The sequence below is a fragment of the Miniopterus natalensis genome, chromosome 9, assembly GCF_054644295.1.
Source record: "Miniopterus natalensis isolate mMinNat1 chromosome 9, mMinNat1.hap1, whole genome shotgun sequence".
Classification (NCBI taxonomy): Eukaryota; Metazoa; Chordata; class Mammalia; order Chiroptera; family Miniopteridae; genus Miniopterus; species Miniopterus natalensis.
The window spans coordinates 21,578,064-21,605,866 of NC_142089.1; the positions used below are offsets into that span (position 1 = coordinate 21,578,064).

The 27,803-nt window shown below is 48.2% G+C and overlaps 3 protein-coding genes across 6 annotated transcripts in view; 1 reads left to right on the forward strand and 2 right to left on the reverse strand.

The window, feature by feature from the left end:
* Positions 1–208: 208 nt before the first annotated feature.
* AIRIM (AFG2 interacting ribosome maturation factor) lies at positions 209–7,515 on the reverse strand. 3 transcript variants are annotated; one of them, XM_016218613.2, is made up of 5 exons: positions 7,209–7,515; positions 6,753–7,030; positions 4,468–4,647; positions 2,537–2,655; positions 209–2,375 (listed from the first exon to the last, which is right to left on the reverse strand). In XM_016218613.2, the coding sequence occupies exons 2-5, from the start codon at positions 7,025–7,027 to the stop codon at positions 2,338–2,340; spliced, it is 612 nt and encodes a 203-aa protein (XP_016074099.1). In that variant the 5' UTR covers positions 7,028–7,030; positions 7,209–7,515; the 3' UTR covers positions 209–2,337. The 3 variants fall into 3 exon arrangements, with proteins under 3 accessions (XP_016074099.1, XP_016074092.2, XP_016074107.2); XM_016218606.2 differs by lacking the exon at positions 7,209–7,515 and having other exon boundaries at positions 6,753–7,127; XM_016218621.2 differs by lacking the exons at positions 209–2,375; positions 7,209–7,515 and having other exon boundaries at positions 2,562–2,651; positions 6,753–7,136.
* Positions 7,512–21,346, forward strand: CDCA8 (cell division cycle associated 8). 2 transcript variants are annotated; one of them, XM_016218597.2, is made up of 11 exons: positions 7,516–7,802; positions 7,929–8,041; positions 8,167–8,295; positions 10,199–10,239; positions 12,454–12,526; positions 14,347–14,429; positions 15,756–15,820; positions 16,689–16,784; positions 17,920–18,046; positions 18,801–18,887; positions 20,033–21,346. In XM_016218597.2, exons 2-11 carry the CDS (start codon positions 7,945–7,947, stop codon positions 20,075–20,077), a joined length of 843 nt encoding a protein of 280 aa, XP_016074083.1. In that variant the 5' UTR covers positions 7,516–7,802; positions 7,929–7,944; the 3' UTR covers positions 20,078–21,346. The 2 variants fall into 2 exon arrangements, with proteins under 2 accessions (XP_016074074.1, XP_016074083.1); XM_016218588.2 differs by lacking the exon at positions 20,033–21,346 and having other exon boundaries at positions 7,512–7,802; positions 18,801–19,295.
* Positions 21,347–25,966: 4,620 nt separating this feature from the next.
* The window catches only part of EPHA10 (EPH receptor A10), a 31,011-nt gene continuing 29,174 nt past the window's right edge, over positions 25,967–27,803 (reverse strand). Inside the window, exons 14-17 of the mRNA XM_087820837.1 lie at positions 27,362–27,511; positions 26,944–27,137; positions 26,226–26,381; positions 25,967–26,081 (exon numbers count right to left, since the gene is read on the reverse strand). Coding sequence (XP_087676963.1) covers positions 25,967–26,081; positions 26,226–26,381; positions 26,944–27,137; positions 27,362–27,511 — 615 coding nt within the window. The remainder of the gene's footprint in view (positions 26,082–26,225; positions 26,382–26,943; positions 27,138–27,361; positions 27,512–27,803) is intronic.

The following is a 27,803-nucleotide window of genomic DNA, read 5'->3' on the forward strand; positions in this document are numbered from 1 at the left end:
CACAGTCTATTTACCCAAGTAAGGAAACACAGAAGAGAACTCACGTTTGCTATGTCAACCCAAAGCCAGTGGCATGGTTGGAGGAGTGTTAGAAGGGCTCCCACTATGACAATTCTCCCTAAATTAATTTCTAAATTTAATATGATTCAAGTAAAAATACCAACAGAATCCTTTTTTTTTTTTTTTTTAATTGGGGCACAGTGGGTTAACTAATTGAAAAAAAGCATGACGGGCGGGGTGGAGTAGAGGGAGGGCTGCTGACACCTGACAGATAGTAAGACTTTGGAAACAGTCTACACGCCCATCAGTAAGGGGCTAGTTAAATAAATCATATGTCCATACAACAGAAAACTATGCGACCGGTTTAGAAAAAATTAAAGAAGCTCTTTATGTATTCATACACAATGATCTCTAAGATATAGTAAATAGGAAAAAAAGGTACAAAAACTGGGCATATAGTGTTTTACTATTTGTATAAAATTATGGAGAATACACAAAAACATATTTGCTTGTTGTATCAGTTATCAATTGCTGTGGAACAAATCACCCCAAAACTTAATGACTTAAAACATTTACTATGTTTCCATGGGTCAGGAATCCGGGCACAGCTTAGCTGGTTGCCTCTGGCGTAGGTCCTCATGAGGTTGTAGCCAAGCAGTCAGCTGGGGCTGTGGTCTCACCTGCAGTCAACTAGGGGGGAGAGGATCTGCTTCCAAGCTCACTCAGGTGGTTGCTGGCAGGCATCTGTCTCCCACATGGCCTGCCCCAGCACCGCAGCTGACTTCCCCCAGGGTGACTGATCCAAGACAGCGAGTGACAGCACCCAAGATGGAAGCTACAGTCTTTTCATAACCTAGTTTCAGAAGTGACATCCACCACATCCGCAGTATCCCATTCCCTAGAGGCAAATCTTTAAGTCCAGCCCACACTGAAGGAAAGAGATGTACATGGGCGCAAGATCATTGGGGACTGGTGCTGGCTATCTCTGCAGTTACCCACCACTGCACTTGTATAGGCAAATCATATTTTTGGAAGGATACGCCAAAAACACTAAACACTGGTTGCCTCCAGGTAAGGGAACTGAGTAACTGGGGGAGAACTTTTCAATCAAAATGCTCTCATACCCTTTGAATTGTGTATAAAGCACAATGCCTGGTACACAGCACACTTTGCTTAGCCTGACCCTGTGCATGGACTGCCCTGCACTCCTCTCCTGGCCCCAAGGAAAATCAGCCTCAGGCCTAACTGAGAGTCACTATGACATTCTCACCAGCAGTTATCACCTCTCTTCTCCCAAAGCATTCTGTTTTTACCTCAGGTACAACGTTTTTATTATTGTATTACAATTTAAATCTCTTCAACTCAGTCTGGCCCCTGGATCATCAACATTACCTGGAACCTCATTAGAAATAGAGTATAGAACCCCACCCCAGCACTACAGAATCAGAATCTAAATCTTAACAAGACACCAGGGACTTATGTGCACATTAAAGCTTGAGAAACACTGGTTTAGATCTTTCTCTGGTTGAACTATAAACCCTTCCAGGGCTCTCTTTCATCTGTCTCTAGAACACATCATAAGACCTGATCACCTGACTATGGGCTGGTGTTCCCTCACTCAAGATCAGAGGGAAGTGGCAAGTCAGCTGCCAGCATTGGTCATAAACCCCCTGTCATTTGAGGAGTCCCACTATCCCCAGTTACTTACTCTCACGTAGTAAGAGCAATATGGGAACCCTTCACAGCGAAGCACTCAGAATCATTCATGCCGCACCACCTCCCCCTGGTGGTAGGCTCTGGAAAGTGAAATTGGCTTGACGACAAGGAGCTATTATTGTACTTGGAAAACAATTATTGTTTTCTATCAACATCATGCTTATTTTTTTAAATCATCAAAGTCACTTCCTCATTCGTCAAGGAATCAGATGTTGACACAAATGCACAAAACCAGGACTTGGTATCAAGCAGGCTCAGAGCTTTGGATGACGCAGAGGGCGATGCTGCTCTTTATCCCGTCCTTTCCTTCCAGCCACTTCTGTGCTGCTGCTTCTGTCCCCAGTGTTCTTCGGTGCCTTTCCTGCATTGTCTCCACCTCCACCCACTCCCCTGAGCCTTAGGAAAGGGCGAGGAGTGGCTCATGTACCCTCAGCCATGACCTGGCAGGGAGAAGCCCCAAAGCCAGAAACATCTAGCACAATTCTCCCAAGAGCCAGTCCTTAGGCTGTAGACGATTTTTCAAATATGTCCAGTTGCAACATTGACATTTCTTAAGTCAGAGTACAGCACTGTGGTTCTTCAACTGTGTCCCCCTGGTCTCCAGATAAACACACAGCTTCCTTACTCTTCCAGGAAGAAGGAAACATTCAATAGGATATCTGGAATAGGAAGAGAGAACCTGTGACATAGCACCTCTCCAGAGAACACAAACATCAGATTGATAAGAGACAGAAGCACTATGAGGGCATCTCCATGCTCCCAAAGTGAGACATGGGGACAGAAAGGAGGAGAGGAAGACATAAAGGGATAAGCCAAGTACCTTGTACCAGGTCTTGGTGTTCATCTTCGGAAATCCGGTCCCAGGCCTTGGGCAGAGCTTGGATGTTTGCCAAGTCTCCCCACTGGATTGAGGACAGGAGGTACTTTCTCTTCAGGTACCTTCCTAGAAGTTAAGGACTGCTCCAAAAGAAGATGAAATATGTTGAAAGGGGGGGAAAATACCCCAGAGAGAGCTACAGAGCATAAAAGTGAAAGTGCAGCTATCATGAAATTGTCCGGGGTGCAGGATTGGCCCAGGCCACAAATCTTTACTGAGCGCCTCTTCAAGCACATGGCTCTGTGCTCAGGGACAGAGGAGTGGAAACTGCCCCTGCAATCCAGGATCTCACCACGGTGAGGAAAAACCAGAAACTGAAAGGAAAGAATCTAAGGGACATACGAGAGAAAAGTCAGTGGAAGTCTAACATCAAGTTTAGAGGGTAGCAGGGAGATTCCAGCTGGTAGGAAAAGCATGAGCAAAGGCACAGAAGTGGGGAAGTCTGGGATGGATTCAGGGGCAAGTAAACCTTCCAGTCTGGCTGCCATGGAACAATGAGGAGAGTAGGAGGAAAGGTGGCTGCGAAGGCAGGTGGAGCCAGAACACAAAGAACACTGCAGCCCAGCATGGGGATTCTGTGTTACCCTCCTCCCAACAGAAGCTACCAAAAATTCCTATACAAGCAATAGGATTGGAACTTAACCTCCTGAAGAAATATGGGGTCAAGTCACTCATTGGGGGTGGCTTAGAGGGAAAGAAGCTAGAGACAGAGAAACCTGCCAAGAGGCTCCATGTGATTAAAAGTCCAACTGAGAGGTAAGAAACTATGGAAGAGGCAGTGGGGATAGAGAAGGAAAATACAAAATGCACCAGGAAAATAGAATCCAAGGACTTGACAGGTGAGTGTGTAAACATGCTCAGAACAGTACCTGGCACACAGTGAGCGCTCAGTAATGTTAGATGCGGCTACTCCGCTTGCTACCACCCTGCTGCTGCTGCTACTGTTGCAATTAAAAAAGGAAACAGGGAAAGGAGCAAGGTATTGCTTACATCTCCAGACTGGGTGTCTAAACAGGATTGATTCGACAACTAAGGGAAAAGGGGGTAGAATGCGAGGGCTAGATAGAGGAGTTCAATGCTAAATCTGAGTCTGCAATCCAGTTGGAGACATCAACAGGAAACTGAAAATCAAGACAAGAGGCAAAAATAAAGCTTGGAATTGGGGTTATTCAAATGAAGGTAGAAACTTCAGCCAGTGTATAAGGCAAGAATCGAGAGAAAAAGGCCAGAACTCCAACTAAATGATCTCTCAGCTTCTACCCTTGCCCCACACCACCCCAAGTCCTCCCTCAGAACAAAACCAAGTTGTTTTTGTTAAAAACAGGTTTGATTATGTTAAAAACCTAAAAGCTTTCCATCTCACTCAGAGTAAAAGCCCAAATCCTTTCAAAGACCTCAAGGCCCTCCAAGATCTAGCCCCATCTCTCTGACTGCATCTCCTGTTAGGCTTCCCTTCTTCACTCTGCTCTAGCCACAACGGCCTCATTTCCTGAATATATCAGGCATGCTCTCACCTCAGGGCCTCTGCACTTGATGTCTTTTCTAAAATGTCACTTTCTCGGTGAAGCCTGCCATGCCCACCCTATTTAAAATCACCACCTCACCCTCATCTCTCACTTTCTCTGCTTTATTTTTCTCCACAGCACTCATCACCATCTGTCATTCTATGTTTTATTGCCTATCTCCCAGCAACTAGAATAATGTCTGGCAGGTAGCAGCTACTCAATAAATGAGAAATAACTGTAGAAGAACCCAAGTTCAGGAGCCAAAGAGAACTGATGCATACTATACAATTCTGTAATCCTGTGATAAATGAAATTAAAAGACTGCCTAGAATAGCCCTGGACACTATTTGAAATGTGTGCAAAGGATATGAAGTTCGATAGTGCCTCTCAATATCTTGCAACCACTCCAACATGTCAGCCACAGACGGGCTCACCACTGAAGCCTGCAGGACAGCGTCAATGCCGATCGTGTCTGCATGCTGCTCATAGATCTGAAGCACTTGTCCCACGTGGCTGCTGACAGTGTCACGCACCTTGAGGAGGGCAGCTCTGGGGGAAAGGGTCTGATGTTAGGCATTATCATGAGAAAGGCCTAAGGCAGGTTCCACACCCTTAGCACACTGACACTTTGGACCAGATGAATCTTTGTGGCGGAGGGCTGCCCTGTGCACTGTAAGATGTTTAGCAGCATCCCTGGCCTCTGCCCACTAGACAATAGGACCAAACCATGCCCCCACTCTCTCCAAGTTGTGACAATTAATCATGTCTCCAGATATTGCCAAACGTCCCTATGGGGAAAAACTGCCTCCAAATGATACCTATTTGTCTAAGGAGGTTGGTGACAGTGCTTTGGAGGTAGGGGTGGCTCAAGAATTAAGAACTGACTTAAAAATGGAGAAGATGAACAAGTTACATGGCTCTCAAAGCTGCGTGATTAGCCCAGCTGTCAAAGAAGGTAAAGACGAAGGGGCGTCTGGGGCTGCTATAAAGGTGTGTAAGAAAAGCAACTGCTCACACAGAGTTCATGCCATGTATGTGAACAGGGGACAGGAGGAAACTGAAGCAACAAACCAGCACTATCCACATGCTACCCTGCCCCAAGTTTAGGCTCACAGTACACACAGACTACTGTGGACTTAGGAAAGTTACTTATTCTCAGTCACATATAAAACCAGTGTTTTGCTCACTGCGCATCCTAAGTACCTAGAACATTGAGACTGGCATAGAGAACAAACACTTGTTGGATGAATAAAAGGGGTTATTGTGAAGATTAAATGCAATAATGCACATAAAATGCTTAGAGAAGTTCCCAGGTTATGGCAAATATTGTTGTTACTCCATTGGTGACTCCAAGGAGCCCAGCCACCAAGACAAAGGTTACAATTTCCCAAAGGATAAGGCATTCCTTAGCCAGAATTGTGGCTTTCAAAAACGTATGACCATGACCCGCAATTTAAAAATAGACTTGTAATAACAGCCCAATATCCACACACAAGTGTGTAATCAATTGAAATAAAAATGTATTATCTTAGAATGTACCATGACATAACTTAATTGACTATCTCTTGTACTCAACTAAGGAACTAAATCAGGTTCATTGTTGTATTCCCAGCACCTTGTACCTGGCATCCCATTGGTGCTTAATAAATGTACTTTGTACAAATGAATAAATGTATTTTGTACAAATGAATACACTTTTGGCAGTTTCATATTAGTCTATGGCACATACTCTACACACTAGAACCGTGTTTTGTTCTGGCCAAGGGAAGGTGACATGTGCCCTGTCTTTTCTCTATCTTCATAACCTGTAACTCTGAGATAGAGAGTCTAACATTAGGCATAACAAGGGCTGACAAATGTGCTACTTCTGGGTGCAGAGACATCAATGTACAACAGAACCAAGTGGTGTTAAGAGCTCTGGCCTTGGTGTCAGGCACACTTGGGTTAGAATCCCAGCTTTACTATTTACTAGCTGTGAGACCAGAGGCGGTCTGTTTGAGCCTCAGTTTCCTCACCTGCAAAATGGAAGTAAGTGAGGTTAAGTCACAGAGGTGCTGAAAAGATTTTATGCAATAATATATGCAAAACCCTGAGCTCTGACACCCACCAAGTATACACTATACAGTTGACCCTTAAACAACATGGGCTTTAATTAACTGCACAGGTCCACTAATGCACAGATTCTTTTAACTGACCAACAAAGCTCAAACAAGTTGTCCAAAGGTTTACTCCTCAGTTGGGAATCCATGTTTGGGAAGGGCCAACTGAAGTTATAGGTAGATTTTCCATTGTGTGGGAGGTCATCACTAAGCCCCTTGTTGTTCAAGGGTCAACTGTAGCTCCTCACTGCTTTTTACCAAAGAAAACTATAGAGAAGAGCTAATAAGCACTCTCCACTGCTTTTCTGTTTTACTTTTTACACTTCTACTAAGTCCATCACTGCCATGCCTAGCCTCTGACAGGGGAAAGGCCAGAAAATGGTTTTCTGACAGGGGTCCCACTGCAACAGATGCAAAAGACGTAAGGCTGACACACCTCCAGAGGCCATGCTCTCAAGTAAAGAAGACAACACCTTCCTGGCCGATCCTAGCTACTTATAGAACACCCGGTTTTAAAATCTTTCCGCAAACAATGAGCGCCACGGAATCTCTTACAGCCTCTCGCCTAGCTTGTCCAGGACAGTGTCACCCGCCTCCAGCTGCTTGCGCCTCAGCCGCTCCTTTAAACCTGGGAAGGCCCGCAGCGCCGGCACATCCTCGAACCGCAGATTCTGCGCCGCCTGCAGCTGCTCCGCCAGGTTGCTGAGGGAGGCCAGGAGGGGCCGGCAGTCCCTCAGGGTGCTCTGCCACGCGCCCTGCTGCTCCTCCACCACCGGAAAGCACTTCTTCAGGGCCTCCTGCACAGCAAGCAGAGGCCGGTCCTGAGTCATCTTCTGCTGGGAAAAAAAACAAAACAAAACAGCATTCGGGTGCCAAGTTGGTAGGGGAAGTATCAGGTCAAGGGCAGGAGTTATTTCCATTCTCAGATGAGTTTCAGCTAAACCAGGGCTTCCTCAGATAGGGCTGTCTATCCCCTCCGACAGGTGCTCCTGGTGCGAGGCGGAGTCTTACCTCTGGAGGGGCTCTCGGAAGGCGGGGCCCGTGTCTCCCACCTCGGGGAGGGCCCAGCAGGGCGCTCGTCTGGGGCTAGAGCATCTCCTGCTGCAGACTGCGGATACCCGGGGCCCAAGCCCGTTTTCCCCAGCGCCGGACCTGTGCTTAGGAATCTTGTGTCCTCTCCCTGAGACTGCCGGCCGCTTCCCTGAAACCAGCGGGAAAATTTTAAAGTTAAAGAGCATCCGAGTTTGAAGACCCGCAGGAGCCGCTGGCCGGCGTCGGCCCGCAGTTTCTACGAGCAGGCCCTCTACGCAGTTAGGTCGCGAAAATATGTCTTAAGGCCGCAAAGCTTTCTGGGTACTGTAGTCCTACGTGTGAGCCGGCGGCTGACGGGGAGCTTCCTTGTGATTGGATGTCGTGGGCCCGCCTTCTAAGACGGCGACTTCTCATTCGTCAGCCTGTGGCAGTTTGAATTTCGCGACGGCGGTCGTACGTGCTGTTGGCTCCTGAGCCGCTCCCTTTCAGCCTGAGCTGCGAGGGTTTTCTCAGCCCTGGTTTTGGGACCCGCGGGTACGTTCCTCGAGACTTCTTGACGCCCGGGCTCCGAAGGTGAGCCCCTCTCCGCTGACCTTTTGGGGCACCCGTCCGCCCTCTCCGGCGCCTTCGCGGCCCCCTGCTTTCCCTTCCCCGCCTCCGCCTCTAACCCCTTGTGGCTCGGTTTTGCGCTCCCCGCAGCCGCTCCCGAAGCGCCATGGCTCCGGCTAGGAAGGGCAGCAGTCGGGTGACCAAGACCAATTCGTTGCGGAGCAGGAAGCTCGCCTCCTTCCTGAAGGACTTCGACCGTGAAGGTAAGGGGCCGAGCCCGGGTCGTCGCGGCTCCTCCGGGCGGTCGCGGGGAGCGGGGGGATTGGGGGATTCCAGGCTCCGTTCCCCCGCCGGGTGACCGTGTTCCGTCGACTTTACCCTGTCGCAGTGCAAATCCGATCCAAGCAGATTCAGTCAGACAGGATGAACCTCCTCAAGGAGATGGATAACATATACAACATCGAGATCCTGCGGCTCCCCAAGGCGCTGCGCGAGATGAACTGGCTCGACTACTTCGGTAAGCTTCGCCCTGGAGCCCCCTGCCTACCGCCTCGGCCTTCACCTTGCTCAGGTCTCCCGTGGTCGCTACAGGAAATGGCAGACAATGTTTCCTCCCACTCCCTATCTCATGTCTCTGGTTTTTTTGTTTTAATCTTAGCACCTACCGTTGGCTACCCCTGCAGATAGTCAAATATTTTCTATAAAAGACCAGAAAGTAAATATCTTAAGCCTCCTGGGCCAGAGGATTATCTGTGCAACTCACCTCTGCAGTTATAGTTCAAAAGAGCTGTAATGAATGGGCATGGCGGTGTTCCAATAAAACTTACTTACGGACACGCTGAAATAGGAGTTTCACATAAATTTCATGTGTCAGGAAGTAATCTTTTTTTTGGTATTTTAGCCAACCATTTACAAATGAATGAATAAGTTGGTCTGTTACCAGAACTCAGATGAAAGGATAGGATGCTTTCTGCAGCTTATAGAAATTGCTGATTTAAAATGGGCAAATCTGCCCTGACCGGCATGAGTCAGTGGTTAGAGCACCTTCCGGAGTACCAAAGGGTCATGGGTTCGATTCCCAGTCAAGGGCAGGTACCCGGATTGCAGGTTTGATTTCCACCACCGTAATGGAGGCTCAGGTGGGGGGCAACCAATCCATGTGTCTCTCTCAAATCTCTCTCCCTCTCCCCCCCTTCCACTCTCTAAAAATCAATGGAAGAAATATCCTTAGGTGAAGATTAACAAAATAAAGGGAGCACATTTGTTTAGAAAAAATAAAATGGGCAAATCAAATTGTGAAGTGCAAGGACCCAAGAGTTTTCCTGGCCAGAGAAAATCCCAGCCTGTATCCCACCCCTTTGTTAAATGTCCAAGGAAATGCAAGAGCCTGTCCTTTCTGCTGGGTTACCCTTACATTTTTATTTTCTTTATTATTATTTACCCAGTATGTAGCCGCCTTCTGGGATAGAAATACATCATCTCCTCAGATAGTAGACATTTAATGATCCTTTTGGCTTGCCCTTGCACTTATTAATCTACTTGTTTGCACATTTTTAGAAGTGTTCATTGAGCACGTATCAGTCCCATTGAAATGATGTTGAATGAAAACTGTTTTTCAAGGACTTGCTGTTTTAACTAATTTTGTCCTCATAACAAATTTATTATTAAAATTATTCCTAATTTATAGATGACAAGGTTAAGGCACAGAAAGATTGGTTACTTTACTCAAGATCTCATGAGCTGGTTAGTGGCAGAGTCCGTTTGAATGCAAGTGTATTCTGGTTCCAAAGCCTGAGTTCTTAACGGTCATACAGGATACTGTGAGAGTTTCTAGCAGGAAGACCGAACCTAACTTTATATTCTATATCTAACCTTGCACAGACCTCTTCATTCAACACACATTTGCCATCTACCTACTGTATGTCACATTTTGCCAGAAACTAAGGATATTATCTCTATACTCAAGGAATTCAGTTCAAGATAGGTGGACACTTAAACTGCTGAGTAGTTGTTGGGTAGGGTGAGGGGATGAACACCTAACTCAGCACTTTGCAGCAATCTGCTGTAATAGACAAATTAGCAGAATTTTGGGTTTCAGCTGAGTTTCAAAGGATGAATTAGAAATTTGTTGGGTGCAGAGGAATATTTGGGGCAGAGGAAATAATAAATACCAGGGCACTGATTCACGAAAGATAGTGGCACACTTGGGAACTAACAGGAACTTTTTGGTGTAGTAGAACAATAGACTGAGTCACTAGGGGGACAAGTCAAGCTTGGAAAAATACTAGACTAGATTATGAAGGTCCTTGAGTGTTAGAGCAAGAACTTAATCTGGTCCAGCTTTAGAAAGATAACTGGTCATGGGAAAATGATTTATCATTAAAATCTGACAGTAACTGAACAAAATGTTCTTTTTAAAGCCCTTGGAGGAAACAAGCAGGCCCTGGAAGAGGCAGCAACGGTAAGTGACTTTTCCTATTTTGGAACTGTTGGTTAGGTTTTTTTGTTTTTTTAAGTTGGGTCTGTTAACAAAATCCAACCAGTGAGTGCTTACTGTGAAAGAAGTTCCATAGGGGACTTTATGTGTACATACGTACCTATGATAAAGTTTAATTTATAAATTAGTCACAGTAAGAGATTAACAGTAATAAAATGGAACAATTTTCACAATATACTGTAATGAAAGTTGTAAGAATGTGGTCTCTGTGTCTCAAAACATCTTACTGTACTGTACTCGCCTTTCACTTAAATGAAGCACTTTCCAGTTCTCGTTGGCCTGTCTGAATTGCCTGTGTCACTTCTCTTTTGCTTGGGGCCATTGTTAAATAAAATAAGGGTGACTTGAGCACAAGTAATGCGATACCAGTGATCTGATAACTGACATGGCTACTGAGGGACTAGTGGGTGGGTAGCATATATAGCATGGAGATGCTGGATAAAGGGAGGATTCATGTCCTGGGACAGAGCTGGGCGATGCAAGATTTTATCACCTACTCAGAACAGCATGGGATTTAGAACTTGTGGATTATTTCTGGAATTTTTCATTTAATATTTTACTGGTTGACCACAGGTAACTGAAGTCACAGAAAGTGAAACCGTTGGGAGGCTGAAGGGGGGCTACTATAGTTGTATTCTGCTATGATTTATTACAATGAAAGGATACAAAGCAGATCAGCAAAGAGAAAAGGTGCATGGGGCAGAGTCCAGAGGACTCAAGCTTCCAGGAGCCCTCTCCCAATGGAATCACACAGGACATGCTTAATTCAACTCATTACCTACCAGAAAAGCTCATTAGGGACTCAATGCCCAGGGTTTTATTGGGGGCTGGTCACACAGTCATCATCTGCCTAGCAATACCAAAATTCTGAACTTCAGAAGGAAAGCAGGTGTTCAGCAAAAAGCCATATTGTTTGTACAAATCTTAGGCACAGGGAACCACTCTTACCAGGGTATAGTGGGAACCCTGAAATCCAAGTTTTGTGCCAGCCACTGGCCAACCATGTAAACAGGTCTTTCCATGGATATCAGTCTTAGGCTTGTTAACTCTTCTGCACGTTAGGTGATCAGTAGCCTGCTACCAGTGATACTTTCATAACATGCCAGCTTGTTCTAGAGTTGGCAGAAAGTTGGCCATCACTTCCCGTTCCATAAACCACATTGGATATCACTAATCTGTTACAACACTGTTTCTTGTTAAACCTGGTGAGCCTCAGAATCCGTCTCTGAGCACTCCATGTAGTCCCTCCCAACCCAGAGATGAAACCTGTGTCATTCCTAGTCTGTAACAACTATTCTGATATTTACGCATGCCCTGCTAGGAAAGGCCTACGAATCATGCCTGCTCTTGACTAGTCCCATATACATAGGTAGTCATCACTGGGAAGAAGTTTAATTAGAAGGGCAACTGGAAGCCTTTTTGAAGGGCCCAGGAACATAATAGAAAACCTTATTGACCCCCTAGGCTTAAAAAGAGAAAAATGAGCAGTTTGACACAGCACCAGGTGTTACAGAGACTATGGGTCATTAGAAACTTGTATTGTTTGCTCATGGAATGGAAACACTTGTAACTACTTTGGAAAATAATTTGGCATAATTATTTGTGTACCCTACAACCTTGTAATGTCCTATCTCTAAGTATATAGTCAAGAGGAAACTTGGACATATATGTATGACAGTTCAAAGTGTTTATAATAACAAAAGACTGGACAGGAGATTGGACAAATCCATTTTGATAGAATCACACAGTGGGATATTCTATAGTAGTGAAAAGAGATTAATTGCAACCACAAACAGTGGTCAGAAACAAAACCAAACAAAATATTATTTAGTCACAGATACATTTGTGGAAATATGTATATACACACCCACACACACACATTTATTTCAAGAAAATGGAATGGTAGTGGTTATCTTTGGAGAATGACAGATTTAGAAGACTGGTCACCTTTGAGGGAGAGACAAGGAAATGGAACAGAAGAATACATAGCTAGGAAGGAGCAAGCTATTGTCAGTGTTTTGGGTCTTGACTTATGGGAGTCTATTATATTGTGTTGTAATTAACAATCTTTTGACTGTATTCAATGACATTTTTAAAAGTAATTGTTTTTCATTTTAAAATATTGTTCCTCGTATTTGATGGACTATGCCTGGTGATTTTTGGCTGTGTTTGTCACAGGCTGACCTGGATATCACAGAAATAAACAAACTAACAGCAGAAGCTATTCAGACACCCCTGAAATCTGCCAGAAGTGAGTACTTTTCAAAATCCCTTGTTGAACTGAGAGAGCTGAGGCCCAGGGTAGTTGGCTGCTGCTCAGGGAGGCCTCACAGATGGAGCCTCTTCCCTCTAATGCAGGGGTGGGAAACGTTTTTTTCTGCCAAGGGCCATTTGAATACTTATAACATCATTCGCAGGCCATACAAAATATTAACTTAAAAATGACCTATGAAAAAAACTCCTAGATTTACTGAATTTCGAGTCCCACCTGCGGTTGCCTTGGCAGGCCCCAAACAAATGATTTCGCAGGCAGTGTACAGCCTATGGGCGGTGTGTTCCCTGCCCCTGCTCTAATGTCTGCTCCTTAGTCTTGTAATTCAAAAATTTGATTTTGGGTGCTGTATCCAGTTAATTATATGCAAGAGCGATACTAACCAAACCCTCCAGACCAGTGTGTGAGTGGAAGGGAAAGGAGAAAAACGCTGTGCTGAAAACCAAACCTGTTGTCTGCTTGCTTCCCCTGAATTGGAGAGGTTAGCAAGATTTACAGAGGTGCTACAAGACATGGCCATACCAGCTGAGACTCCCTGATCAGAGGGCTGAGTGAGAACTGGAAACAGACCTTCTCCACATGTTAATTCCATGTCACTTGATTCAGTGACCCATCATATAAACGTCTCTCACAGATACTCCCCACACTGAGAAACACTGTCTCATAGGGAAGGTTTTGGGGAAGCCGGGTTGTAATTAGTGAGCATGGAGTCAGGCTAGGATGAGCTCTACTGTGGACTTGTCGCTGTCATCAAGCTTTGGCAGCTCAGTGCATCCAACTCGTGAGGCTGTCCTGACCATCTGATTCAACCTTGGCATCATTTTTGCTTTCCAGATGTCATATTCCAGGTGTCATATCCCAGAGGTTATAATGTAATTGCACTTGGGTGTTCCTAGAGTTTGTTAGCCACATATTTACCATCTGTTAGGTCAGTTTGGGTTATTTCTACATTTAGGCAGTATCAGTTTCTCTTCTGAATTCCACCAATATTGCTTACTTGGGGGAGGGGTGTCTTCTGATTTCACCCCTGGGAACTGAACACACCAGAACCAGTGTCAGCAAACAGTAAAAATTGTTTTCTCTTGTCCGCTGCATGGTAAGCTTTTTTTTAAAAAAAATTTAAAACTTAAAAGTCATTTAGTCTGAGCTCTCTTTTCCCCTATGATTACATGCAGAATTTTCTCCATGGAATCCCTGTTCAGGATGTCTGGCTCCTGGCAATACATACTTGCAATGAGACACTTTCTAAGTTTTCCTGTGGCATCTACATAAATAATATTATAACTAATAACAATTATAACGTGTCCAGTACTGTCCAAGGGGCTTTACATTCGTTCATTCCGGAAATACTTAAACATTTATAGGGACAATTCTAGGGTTTGGGATGTAGGAATAAAAGTAACAAAGACCCTGTTCTTAGGGAGCCCACGTTCCAGGTCTCATAATAGCCCTATAAAATGACTACGCCCTTTTATAGATGAGGAAACTGAGGCACTGCCATGAAACCATGTGGCCTAGTTAGTGGCAGGGCCAGGCCTCAAACTCATGTCTGCCCAACTCCACAGTCTACATTCTTAATCAGAATGCTGGGCAGACCATACAGGGCATCATATGGGCTTCTTAACCACTCTGGTTAGTTTCCTTTGTCTAAACCCTCTTTTTAAAAAAGTGATCTTTATATTGGGTCTATTTCTAGCCTACAGCCTAAGATTGCTTAAGTTTTCTTTCCTATAAGAAATGTGAATGCATGAAAGTTTATTCCCACGACAAACGTCACTCTGTTAAACTGTTTCTTGTAGCACGAAAGGTCATACAAGTGGAAGAAATGATAGAAGAGGAAGAAGAAGAAGAAAGTAAAAATAAGAGACTTCAAACTGCCAGAGTAAGTGGGTTCAGATTTAGGGCTGTGGGCTGACAGACGGAAACACAAAGTCTGCAAAATGTGGTGTTGCCCTCCCAGACTCCACAGTTTAGTACAGAAGATCCCACTTAAATCGCTAATAACAAAAGCTATCATAGATGTGCAAAGTGTGTAGAAGAGGAAGCTATTGAGTCTTACCTACCCCCTTAGGACACAGCCAGGCCTTTAAAGTGAGATTTCATTAGCTGGAAAAGAAAGGGAAGGGAGTTCTGGGAGGAGGTATGAAAGTGTCCATTTAAGGAACAGGAAGCAGTCTGAAGTGGCTGGGATAGAAGCTGTGAGGGTAATTTGGGTAGAGTGGGGCAGATAATGAATGGCCTTGTGCACCAGGCTTGGAAGTTTCATCAGGTAGGTAGTGGTGACATCACCAGATCCATATTTCAGAATAGTATTCGGGGTAAATGGTAGGGGAAAACTAGAGAGAAGGAAACCAGTAGGGAGGCTCTGACCCTATAAAAAGAAATGGCATTGAAATAAGACTTAAAAGGGAGAGTGGGCAAGATTGGTGGGGGGAAGGCGAGAACTAGGGGGTGAGAAGGTACTAAATGGTTTCTAGCTTAGGCAACTGCCATGGGTGGCATGTGGGACACAGGAGGAAGAGTGGTGCTAGGTTCCGGTGAAGGGGAACAGTTCAGGTGTCATTTGTTTGACATACTGAGCATTTAATACTTTTCTAGGACATGGAGACTAGACAAAAATTTCAGCCTGGAGCTCAGAGGAGGAGATTGAAAGTCCCACTGACTCCCAGATCTTTAGGTGGTTGTCCCAGTGTGGGAGTTGGTGCTGTGTGCGGAGAGCATGGAGAGGGGGTGAGGGAGAAAGAGGAGCCTGTGAGGCAGGGGACAGCACAGAAGCAGGGAAGGTGGGTCAATCTGGGGAGGTGAGGGAGGAGAGAATCATCAGAAGGTAAGGAGTAGTTCTTGTCAGGTGTCTCTGAGGACTCGGAGGGATGAGGACTGCTGAGGGTTCCTTCTGTTGGGCACCTGGGATGCCCATAGTGATCTGAGTCGCACTTTATGTAAAGTCAGGGTGGGGGGTAACCAGCCAGGCTGCAATCAATTTAAATGACATTTACCCTTAATCTTGGCCAAAATTCTCTATTTTGAAAACCAAGCAAGTATAAGGCCTTAGTTGATCAATTATTTTCTGAGTTACTTAAGTCTGCGAGATAGACCTTCTTATGTTCAGTGTTAGGTTTCTTTTCCAGAGCTGGTTCCCTACCCCTTACCTTTACCCTTTGAAGGAAAGGCTTTGTGTAACCTCAGTTTCATTTGATTGTCACTCCAGGTCAAAAGGTGCCCTGCATCCAGGAAGAGAACCCAGTCCATACAAGCAAGAGGCAAAAGCAAAAGGTAATGGGTTTTCCCGGTTCAGCTGTGTGTTGGTTTTATTGGAGAAGCCACATTCATCCTGGCAGAACTAGGCGGTGAGAGGGCTTTGTGGCTTGTGTTCTGGTAGAGCTTCAAGCCGTCAAATCCTTGAGTATCTGACCTGGGGCCTCTAGAAAGTATCTCACCCAGCACCTGCCCACATTCTCTATCCTCCCCCCGCTTTTCGATGCAAACGGAGAATGGAACCCAGAAACGTGGTAGACATCGCATATTATTTTGTTTAGTTGCCTGACAGTCCATGTGCAGAGCTGCCCCGTGGTCAGTCACAAGGTAGCTGTCACTTACCAACAGGTAGTTTCTTCAGCTATTCCTCCTGGTCCTGCCAAATAATCACCATGGGCTTAACCTGATTCTGGAGGCCCTACTAAACTGTTGGGAGTGGGGCTACATCTCAAGCAAGCTTAGGAAAGTAGTCATGGGGGGGTGTCTGTGAAGGAGTGGACTCCTCTCAGTTCTCCCTGAGCACTGGTAACTGCCTAACAAGAGGACAAGAACCATACCTAGGGGTTCTTGGGGGGCCTGCAGCTGGTGAGGGGCTGTCTCCTTCCTCTCACTCTGTTAGCTTGATTGAGGGGTTGGATTCTGGAGGTTGACTGCTTGGGTCCAGAGTTTTGGCTCTGTCCTAGATGGCTGTGTGATCTTGGGCAAGTTAAAGTCAATAAATTTCTGTATCTATAAATGAAGATAACCATGGTGCTTCTCATAGGGTTGTTGGGAGCGTTACACGTTTACGTAGGTGCTCATGACAGTATCTGACAAGGTCACTGCCCTCCAAGTGCTACCTGCCCCTGCTGCTGCTGCGCACCTAATGGCCGTTTCTTACCTGTAGGTCAAGCAATTATAGCACTGTTACCCCGGCTGTGGGCCGAATGGAGCTGTCTATGGTGAAACCAACTCCAGGCCTGACGCCCAGATTTGACTCACGGTGAGTACTGAGAGCAAGGCTTGGATTTGGGTGTGAACCCAAAATCCAAGAAGGGTGTTTAAGAAAATAACTCCTGACTCCAAGGCTTGGGAAGCCCTTTCAGAGGCGAGTGATCAGCTAGGCTTTCTGGTGGTGGTTGCCTTTCCCCAGTACAGGTTCATCTGTTAGAGCAACAGAGTGATTCTTTATCTGATGAGAGAGAAAACATTGACTCTGATCACTGGAGGCTCTAGTCACTTTTGGTCTATTCTGATTCTAATCAAAAGGTTTTGCTTTGTTTTTTAAATGGTAGGCATTCTCCTATGCCCTTGGGGAAAATTGACGTCCTCTTTTGGGAGACCAGTATAAACAAGGATGTTCTTGCAGCAACAGTTTATCCCTTCCCTAGGGCTGGTCAGCTAAACAGAAAATGCTGTATAGACTTTTGAAAACAAGTAGATCCTTACGTGCTGATGGGGGTGGAGGGCAGCTTCAGGATTATAAGCATCTCCAAGCAGTTGGAGCACTGTGTCCTAGATGGTTATCTGCTTTTACATACACAGAAAGTTTCTGGAAGGGTGCATAGGAATTGAGAGTGGGGAGAGGAGGAAGACTTACCTTCTGCCTTTAATTCCCACTCCTGCTTAGCTTTGTTTTTCACATAAGCATACAGTAAAGGACACTCGGGGAAATAGGTAGCAGCATTGTAAATGCACTGAGAAAGCTCATTTGGGATTTAACATAATGATGTAATCTTTGAATCCTCCTCCTTTGACCCTCGAAAATTCCGCTTGATAGAAGCACTTAGCTACTCTTAGAAATACTACATTAACCGGAGTGGGTGAGTGGGTGGGTGGGTGGATGGATGGACGGATGGATGGATGACTGGCATTCATACAGAGCTTTGGGCCTAAAATTTACATGGATAAGAATTTACTTTTGCTAGATGTATGTTTGATAATTACAATCTCCCTTCTCCAGCTGTGTTTAGTCATTACTGCTTAAAAAGATTTCCCCCTAAATTTAGAACTCGCCTTCTTAGAAATGTGTGATGTGAAAAGTGCAGCTTGAGGCCAGATGGGGTTTGGAAGGGCTCATAGCGCCTGGTGTCATGCAATCTGCCAGCCATCTTTACAGAGGTTTTCCCATTTTCTAGGGTCTTCAAAACCCCAGGCCTGCGAACTCCAGCAGCCAGAGAGCGGATTTACAATGTCTCAGTGAACGGCAGCCCTCTGGCTGACAGCAAAGAGGTTTTCCTTACTGTGCCAGTGGGAGGTGGAGAGGTAAGTGTCACTGCGTGCCGCATCATCAGCATTCCTTTCCCTGGTCTGTCACCCACTTCTCTCCCCCAAAGTCCTTTTGGTTGCATGGATCCTCTCCACTCTTGTATAGGATTCAGAGCCCAGTTTCCTCTCCCAGATTAGAGGCGCAGACTGGAAACATCCTTGCCCGGATTTGGGTTCCATTTGTTCATCCACTAACATTTGCGTACCCAATATGCAGAAGACAGCAGACCCAAGATGCAGAAGACATTTCTGCCCTGGAGAAGCAGTTCAGTAGTCAAGATAGGTTCACGGTTAACTATACTATCATGTGATGTGTGCAGTAAAGGAGATGGAGTGCGTGGGGGCACTGCCAGGGTGTGTGTGTTGTCTAGAAAGGGGAGCATGAGCTGTCTCTTCCATTTTATCTAACTTCCAGGGGTTCTGAAGCAGCCCAGTTTCTCTGAGCTGAGTAGAGCAAGTTGTTGACCTCACCTCCTGGGAGGAAAGAGCAGTTTATCTCAGGTGTGGTCTGCAGGGCATTTCTAACCTGATGGGTATGCCCTGGTACCTGGGTGCTCCAGCTGCTTACCCAATAACAAGCACTGAAGTCACTGTATTGTTAGGAACACGGTGACAGCCTGAGTCCTGCCTGCCTGCCTCATCCCCCCCAAGTGCAGAACACAAAGGAGGCCCCCTGGGGCACACTGGGCTGCTGGATGGAGGTTCCCACCCTGAAGGACATGCAATTTAACCCACTCTCCCCTCCATACAGAGCATGAGATTACTGGCCAGTGACTTGAAGAGGGTCGATATTGCACAACTGGATCCAGAGGCCTTGGGGAACATTAAGCAGCTGTCCGTAAGTCTCACACTCACCTCCACATCTGGGCTGCCTCCAGTAGTGTTCTTGGTTAGCTTTACTTAGGGTTGTCTTTCAGATCCGGGCTAACACTTTGTACTTATAATCTTCTTTCCCCCAAGGGATTTTGACTATTGTCCTGCTTACCTTGCAGCAGTTCTGTTCTTAAATTGATGTTGACTTTTGGTCTACCCCAGAGTGCCTGCCACCGAAGTTCCACAACAGAATCCAGGTTCTGCCTCATCAGGCAGTTGTTGCCGTATGTCAGGGCACATTTGACCTCCAGGAACTGAAACTTCTTCACAGATCAGGAAGGCGGGAGGAGGGTGGGGGCTTGTTACAAGGAATCCACAGAACACAGAATCCAAGAAAGCGCTGAACAGCCAGTCCTTGGTGGGGTGGGACCATCAGCCAAGGAGCTCCACTCTGGTGCCCCAGCTCCTCCAGCTCTTCTGTCTTTGGGGCCCTGTGCACTTCAGTCCTGCCCCCCAGCAGGTGACCTTCTCAAGGCTCTTGGTTCTGCTCTCCCTGAGCATTGGTTTGTAGCTTTGAGTATCCACTCTTCCAGCTCTAACAGTTGCTCCATTACCCAACACTAACTGTCCAGGTTCTTGTCTTGGTTTAAATGTTCAAGAGGAAGAATTTAATTGGCTCAGCTTTGGTCATATGGGCCTCCCTGGTACAGTCAGCATGGTCTTGGCTGGTGGACAAGAGCACTTAGTGAAAACATGGCTGCCATAGGCCCACCCTCCTGGGGCGCCTGTGAAGGGTACATCCAAGGAAGGGGACAATGGCGAGCTGCTTTCCCTAACATGTCCTATTGAACGTAGGCCCAGTGCTGAGATCACATAGCCAGGCACCCAAATCTGGTAACATTCATCATCTAGCTGGACCTACAGCATTACTCTTCCCAGATTCCACCTTCATTGTCTCATGTGAGTTGTTACTTCGCTCCTTTGTTCAGATGAGAAACTGAGATTCAGGAAGGTGAATCAGTTTGTGACACAAATAGAGAATACAGGGCTGAGATTTCCTCAGACCTACCTGACCCCACGCCCAGTGCTACCTGAGTAGACCATGAGTGGCTCCCTGGACAAGCATGCCGTGTCGCCATCTCTAAACGACCTGTCTCCTTTTCTTTTTAGAGCCGTCTTGCCCAAATCTGCAGCAGCATACGGACTCACAAATGAGGCTGCTATTCCAAGAAGCCACACTTGACAGACTGGATCTTCAGTGGGCACTTCTGGGACCTTCCTTTCAAGCTTATTGTCTATTTGAGTGAAGTTCCAAAGCAGGAAGTGGTGGTGTCCCTATGGAGAATCCAGGAAGTAGGGAGACACTGTTCCTCCATCAGTTAGATAAAGTTTACTGTTCACACCTTCCAACCCAGGTGACAGAGACACTGCCCGCTGCGTCCATGCAATCAGAACTTCCTGTCGTTCTCCCTGCTGAATTCTTCCTGCTCTGAGCTGCCGCTTTCTGCCTCCTGTAACTCAGCATCCTCTTTGCCCTGCCTGACTCCAGTGGAGGTGACATGGAAGAACCTCATGTTCTCTGGAAGACTGCCTACTCACGCTCATCAGGAAGCCTCTGCTTCTGGTGTTTCCACTCTGTATGCTCGAGGCTGGGAGGTTTGTGCTCAGAGAAGTGAGAGTTCTGGGCCATGAGAGGTCACATCAGAAAGCGGGGAGGAACCATACAAATGGGGCCAGAACAGTGGGACAGGACCTGTCACAGCAGTGACCACAGCAGAACACAACTCCCCTCCCATGCTCACCCCCTCCTCCTGTGTAATCTCACACCCGCTGTGCCCAGTTTTTTCAGGCTGACTTGTGGAACATTGTTTTGTATATATCTCTACAGAAGACCAAAAATTGGTGTGGAGGCAGTTTCCATGTCTTCCTCCTCTACCTCTCCAGTTAGTGGAAATTTGGATAAGGGAATCGCGTAGGGCTTAGACTAGTCTGGGGTTGTATGTGACTGGCACAGAGAAGGTCTCTGAGCTCTCTGTGGCCCGGTGGTCCCTGCCAGGTCTAGAGACTTTGCAGAGAGCACTTTTACTGGCTTCATTGAGGGAGCAGCTGTAACTGGTCTGGTGCCTCATCCCACATTTGGCCTGTGCCCTGGGTATGGGCCGGTTCCTCAGTCAGTGCCTCTTTCCCCAAAGAATCATGGGATGTGGTCCAAGAATGTGGGAACTGAGAGTCCCCACCCCAGGCTTGAGGGCCCACTGTTTTCTCATGGGTGGCTCTTTGCTGTACTTTGTGTCATTTTGCCATGTGACCGTCCTAGTAATCCAGTCCTGTTAAGTTGTATTTTCAAGTTTTTTTCTCCCTTCCCTGAGACTTTTTGTACATACTGTTTTCTTGAGTAATGGTATCTCGAATCTGGCTTCTAATCAGAGCTACTGAGAGTTACCTGTTTTCAATAAACTGGGTTTGTTTTTAATATGCAGCCCGCCTGTCACTGCCAAGCTGTGCTCCTGGGGCTGGAGGCAGTTTTGGAGCTGCAGCTGTCCAAGGGGTCTGCACAGCTACTTTACTCAGAAGGTGTGGAAACCTTTACTCCAGGCAGGATGTCTCAGATCTGAAGAGGGGTCCAGGACATGGGTAACCTACCCCAAGAAGTTTTCCCTAGAACCTTCGTTCTGTGAGCTAGGAGTTTACATCGGGAAGGACGAAATCTAGAGCGTCTGTAGTGTGTACCTGTGTGTCTAGTCTAGGCCGGGACAAAGGGGCGCAGGCAGTCAGTGAGCATGTTCCTCACTGCCCAGCTCTGGGCTCTGGCAGATCTGCTCTCCTGGGATTCTTTCTGCACTGAGAGTGATTAGCATGGAACTAAACAATCTGGGTTGTTACTTAGCTCGGTCATCTGACACAGACAGTTTATAAAGAAGGACCCTTTGGTCAGTTACAGCATATGGAATAAACGTTACTCATTTCAAGTAATGTCCCCAAACCAGAGATTTCTACCTTTCCCGTCATCTGGTACAGTGTTAGGAAGAGCCTGACATCAAGGAAACACATGATCCAATATGCCTGACCCAGAGCCAGGTTGACTCGACTTCACTCCATTTGCACCACTGCCCAAATAAACCCAAGTGCGGGAAGCGTGTAGTATGTAGCAGGTGCCTAATAAGTCCCAGTCACATGATACGGACCCAGCAGTTCATTCCATATAAGGGGCTGACTTGGAAAGTAATGAGTTCCCCATCCAAAGGTTTAAAGCATGGGCTGAACTATCACAGGGCTGGAATGTTGCAAAGGAAATTTCAATCTTACTGCCAGGCCAAAGAGCAAAAATGGCCCATAGACACGAGTTCATGGTTTTTAAAATTACTTGATAATTTAAAAATTGCCAAAAAATAGATCTGGCAACAGTCAACAAGTTGAGTAGCAACTTTCTTTGGCCCTTAGAGAACCCTCTTCCCATTGACAGTGTTTCCTACTCAGCACCTTCCCTTTGTTAGCTACCTCGTGCCTGGGCAATTTTTGTACCCTAAGTAGAACTACTCTGGGTTGAAGAGACCATGGGGCCTGGAGTCTCCATTAGGGCCCCTGAGACAGTTTCATAGAACCCTAGAATTCCAATACACAGTTTCACTCTTTGCCCTACAAGCCCCCTGATCTTTCCAAAGCCCTACTTGGGGCTTCCTATTAAAAGAAATCCAAACGCATTGCTTTATGAAGTTAGGTTATTCATAGGAAGAGCTTGGGGTGTGAGCAATAGGACATCACCTGAGTGTTGTTCATTCATGACATCAGACATACCTTTTAGCTCAAAGGAACTACTATCCCCATCTCCGCCAACGATAATGACTTCACATGCCAACAAAGAGCTTACCACGCTGTCCTACACCCCTGAAAAACAAAGTAGTCTCAATGTCCACGTGTGCACAAGCCCTGATAAACATCTTCCTTCTCTAATTTTATACAATGACAGTTGTTGACCCATACCTAAAATTCAGCATGACACATGCATGCTGAAGATTTAATAGGAGATCATTCATATGGCTGCAGAAGTGGAAGGAGAGACAAAGAGATCAATCAGAACCCAGGCCTACACTGAGCTCCCACCTAATGAGAGTCTGGAATCCAATTTGTTTGGGCTAAGGTGCCTTCTCTTTGCCCTTCAAAGGGTTAGGAATTTTCCCAGCCCTTTATTGTTACCCCCTGCCTCACCTTACCTGTAGAACAAGTCCCTCTTTTCCCCACTCCCCACCAGCTGTAACCCACACTTCTTGCCTTCTACACTTTACTATAATCTTTCCCCTTAGTGGATATCAGCATCCATGTAGTTGGCATTTTCTGGTCCTCAGATGATGGATGTGATGGAGGACATAGCATAACCTTGGCACCAAGACACCAGGAAGAGCCCAGCTCCCACCAGCAAATTGGCACATGCTATGTGTCACAATATGCTAAGAGCCATCAGGATGGAATGACAGTGTCCAAGAAGACACTCCTTCAAATCTGATTCAAATATCATGCTGGTAAACCTACTGGGGCCCTGACCACAATGTTCTGTCATCTGTTTCCTAAATGTGTCCCCCGCTAGACAGGGATCTTTCATGGAAGGGATAGTCTAATTTGTCTCTACCCAGAGATTTCAGACACACACTGTGGAGAACCCCCTATGGAGGGGTAGAACCCTCCCATTCAAACTGCTTAATGGTGAAACAATTGTCACTGAAAGAGGCACCATATCACAGACAAGTTTTTATTACTTTGTCCTGCATATAGAACCCAATATTATAAAAACATCTCCAACACTAATCAAAGGAATCACCTCCCCAAACAGCCCTTCTCTCCCTGGGTGGGCTCAGACGGGCATACTGGGGGTTGCAGGCCCCGTCCCTCTATCCAGTGAATGAGTTCCATATAAAAATAGATCTGTAGAGGGCTCCCAAAGAGCACATCACACTAGCACCCGTTCAGGGCTGAGGCCTGGGACCCCTCAGGATTCTGGGACCTCACTCCAGTGGAGGGAGATCTACCCTGGACACCGAAGTCCTGCCAACAGGGTCCCCTCTGCAGAACAGCTGGTGGGGGGAGGGGACTTTGACCTTTAGACCTTGACTGATGGAACAGGAGATGGAGATGAGGCTCCCTCCACACAAGACTGTACACTGGTCCCCACACTGTATCCTCTCCAAGCTTTCCAGGGCCAGGGGCTGGGGGGGCACAGTCTGAAGGGCACCTGGCATGGGACCCTCCAGCCCTGTCAAAAGTGGAAGCAACATCTCGGTCTCCCCTAGTAACCCCCAGAGTCACTGAGCTGGGACAGGTGCCCAGTAAACAGAAAGCGGGGTGAGGGGGGTGGGGCCCTAAGGAGAAAAGAGCTGGCAGGGCCAAGCCAAAGGCACTGCTGTGAGGCACCATCCCCCACCACAGGGAGCTCCCCAAAGATGTGCTGCGTCTTTGGGCCTCCAGGTTCCTTCTCCGGCTAGCCCCTCTGCTTGGACTTCTCTTGTCCCAGGCCCTCCATCTTGGCCTGCTGAAAGTCTCACCCACCCTAAGGAAGGAACCCACCCCCACCTTTAAAGCCCTGTTGGACTTCCAAGTCAGCCTCTCAGCCAAGAAACCTCTCCAGACATCTCACCACGTACATGAATTAAGAGTGTCTAGCTGCCCCTCCAGCTCACGAGCCAGACAGGAGGTCTCCCATGGGGCCCTGGGGCCCTGTTTTCAGGCACCCTTGAGTGCTTCTTGGTGCCTGAGCTCATCTCCCCACCTGGTCTAAGCCCTTCAAGGGCCAACTCTGTCTCTCATTCACCCTTTCCTCCTTCCCACCCCACCCCACCCACCACCCACACAGCCAAACCCAGAGAGGCCTGTCAGGAGTAACCTGGAAAGATAGGCCCATGGGCCTATCCAGACCAAGCCACCTTCCTGACCTACAAAAGCCAGGCCTCACGGCCACCACCGCTTGTAGGGAGCCTCTCCGGATAAGGAGCTCTGGAGTCAGCTCAGTGCACCCACTTTGGTCAGAGGCCTGCAGAAGCCCCAGGGAGGAGGTGCTCTGTGGAGGCTGGGTAGTGGCCAGGGAATGGAGCTCCCAATAGAGGCTCACCTCAAAGTACCCCAGGCTGCCACAGGACAGAGGGATAGTGTCACAGGCAGGACCAAGGCCTCTCTCCAGAGCTAACCTCACCCCTGGACAGAATTGAGCAGCCTGGTTCTAACCCAGAGTCTTCACTGGACCTTGGTTTTTCCCACCTATACAGTGTGAGTTGGACCAGCCTGTCAGAGAGAGAGGATCCATCTCTGAGTCTCTTCTTCACCACCCCCCAAGGCTGCACAGCAAAGCCCTGGGGTTCCCCGGGGATAAAATATCTCCCCTCCTGCTTTTCTTTCCCAGGTGTCCCAGCCAGTGAGTTTATAAAAGGAAGTCAAAGGGAGGCTAGTGGGGCCTCAGGGGAGCACCAGGACTTTGAGTGGCCTAGCCAGGACCCTCACCCTCACCCTGAACTGTCAGCCAAAGGGCAAGGGAAGTAGAAACCAGCTCCTGAGTCTAGGGCCCTCGGGGTCCAGCCCCTGAGCTCAGCACCACCTCTCTGCCTGGGCCTCAGGACCAATGTCCAGACAGGGCTGAGCCCGAGCACAAGGAGCTGAGGACCCTGCCGCTCCAGGGCCCATCGGAATGGGCTGCCAGGTAGCTATGGTCACTGCCAGGCTGAATGAGAGCCCAGCAGGGACCCGTGCTGCCTGCTGGCTAACTGGTCTGTGGGATAAGGGGGTAGCCCCAGCCCCCAGTGGATGTGGAAGATAAGAGGGCACGAGCCGGATGATTTAAAGCTAGGTCTTCCCTCCCTGCCCAGCCCTACCTCACCGTCTGAGCCCCCGAATTTCCTCCCACTGTTCTCTCAAGGTCTTCTCCAGGGATCTGACCCTTTTCCCAGGGGGACTGAGTCAGCCAAGGTGTTCGGACTGAGGGAGGAGTAGGCAGTGAAATGGGGAAAGTGGCCCCAGTGGAGGAAGAGAGCTCACTTCTGCACTTGGGGCGCAGCTTGCCAGGTGCTTCTCAGGGCTGGAGTCTGCAGCCCCACTGGGGTGCTTGCCTAGAAGAGCGGGGGCTGCTCACACCTGCACTCCCCGGCCCTGCAGCTGGAGTACTCGTGCCCGCAGGGCACTGATCCCGCTGAGGAGGGCCTCCCGGTGCTCCACCGACGAGATGCCCAAGCTCACCAGGTCTCTGTGAAGAAGGACTGGTCAGACCAGCCAGCTCCGTCCCACCTTCTGCTCTCCCTCCCTCCGCCTGGACAGGGACCGCCCAGAATCAGGACAGGCTGGGCCTCCTGTAGAGGCTGGGCAGGGCCCCTGGGTTCCTCGGACTCACTGGGCAGTCATGGCGGCCACGGCCTCCAGGCTCCCGTAGCCGGCTGCAGTGAAGCTGTCCTTGTAGCGGCCCAGGTCCAGGGCCTCCAGCCATGCGCCCACGGAGCCAAAGGAGGGGAAGGTGGAAAAGGCACGGTCTGCCAGAGGCGTGGGCGGCCTGGGGGCAGAGGAGCAGTGGTGGAGCAGCAGCAGGGATCTGGTGCCCAGCCCTGCTCACTCTCCTGAGGACAGGCCAGCTGTGCAAGGACATGAGAAGAACAGGTGACCAGGTCCCAGGATGGACCTGGTTCACCCCAGGTGCCACACATTCTCAGAGCAGGGGAGTGTCCAACATACTCAGGCGGGTGGAGAGTTGCACCTGAGCCAGCCGAAGGTGCGGGAGTATCTGGAGCAGTTTGGGGGTAGGAGAGTTTGGGAGGGAACTCATACTAACTTCACTTATTTTACTACAAACGAGTCAGGACTATTAGCACATATATTTATCCAATGGTCACTGTACCTGGGATATGTGAGCAAAATCCAGGACAAGCAAAAGTGGCCAAAATGGATGAAAGGCTACATGTGCCTGAGGCACCTGGGAGTATGAGATCTGGGACAGCTGGGTGAGCAGCCAGACCCGAGCAGGCGGGGTAGGGGAGATGGGCAGCTGCACTGGGGACCCATGGGACAGGTAAGAGGTCGGCTGTATCTGCTGTGGTTGGGGATAGGTGGAAATATACCTGGGACAGGAGGTCGTAGCACACTTCGGGGGTTCTGGGTCCTGCACCATCTTGCTCAGGATGCTGTGGATCTGGGAGAACCTGGGCCGCTCACCTGGGTCCTTCTGCCAGCAGTCAAGCATCAGTCGGTGCAGCGGAGAAGGGCAGTTCCTGGGGGGCGGCAGCCGGAAGCCATCCTCCACAGCCTTGATCACCTGAGCCATGGGGTTGGGGGGAGCAGAGGGAGACTTTACAGCCCCACATCCCCCCACACACACACCATCCCAAGGGAGGCTCAAGTGATGCCCAGGCAGGGCTAGAAGCAAATAAACAGTGAAAAGGAACCTGGGGCTAGAAAGTCAAGGGTCAGGAAATTGGGACCTGAGGTCAGAGGGCAAGAAGATCAGAAGGCAAGGAGCTGGAGCCACAGGTCACTCACGTCTTGGCCAGACATATCCCAGTAGGGCCGCTCCCCAAACGCCATCACCTCCCACATGACAACACCGAAGCTCCACACATCACTGGCAGAACTGAAGTGGCCAAACTGCAGCGTCTCAGGGGCGGCCCACAGCGCTGGGCTCCGGCCACTCTGCGGGCAGGTGGGCAGGTCAGGGGCAGGAAGGGACACAGGGCTTCCCCATCCCGCAGGGGCCCAGATGCAGCCCCACCTGTCATCCTCCCAGCTGCACACCTGGGGAAAGCATACAAGCTGATCACAGGGTGATGTCCACACTGGCATTTATTCAGGACCAGCTGGGTGGAGGCGGGGTAGGGGAGTGGCCTTGACACAGCAGGGAAGAGGGTGGAAGTGGGGAGACAGGGACTCCAGGGCAGTCTGAGGGGAAACAGAGGAGCAGGCTTGCCTGGGGGAAAGGACTCCT

Bases quoted from the DNA above. Each gene is read 5' to 3' on its own strand.
- AIRIM (XM_016218606.2), bottom strand. From the start codon at position 7,117: ATGGAAATAACTCCTGCCCTTGACCTGATACTTCCCCTACCAACTTGG. The intron at 4,648-6,752 runs GTAAGAGATTCC...CCTTTCCCCCAG, and splicing joins GACAAGCTAGGCGAGAGGCT to AGCTGCCCTCCTCAAGGTGC. The intron at 2,656-4,467 runs ATATCCTTTGCA...ACTTCTAGGAAG, and splicing joins GAGAGGCACTATCGAACTTC to GTACCTGAAGAGAAAGTACC.
- CDCA8 (XM_016218588.2), top strand. From the start codon at position 7,945: ATGGCTCCGGCTAGGAAGGGCAGCAGTCGGGTGACCAAGACCAATTCG. The intron at 12,527-14,346 runs GTGAGTACTTTT...TGTTTCTTGTAG, and splicing joins ACCCCTGAAATCTGCCAGAA to CACGAAAGGTCATACAAGTG. The intron at 16,785-17,919 runs GTGAGTACTGAG...CCCATTTTCTAG, and splicing joins ACGCCCAGATTTGACTCACG to GGTCTTCAAAACCCCAGGCC.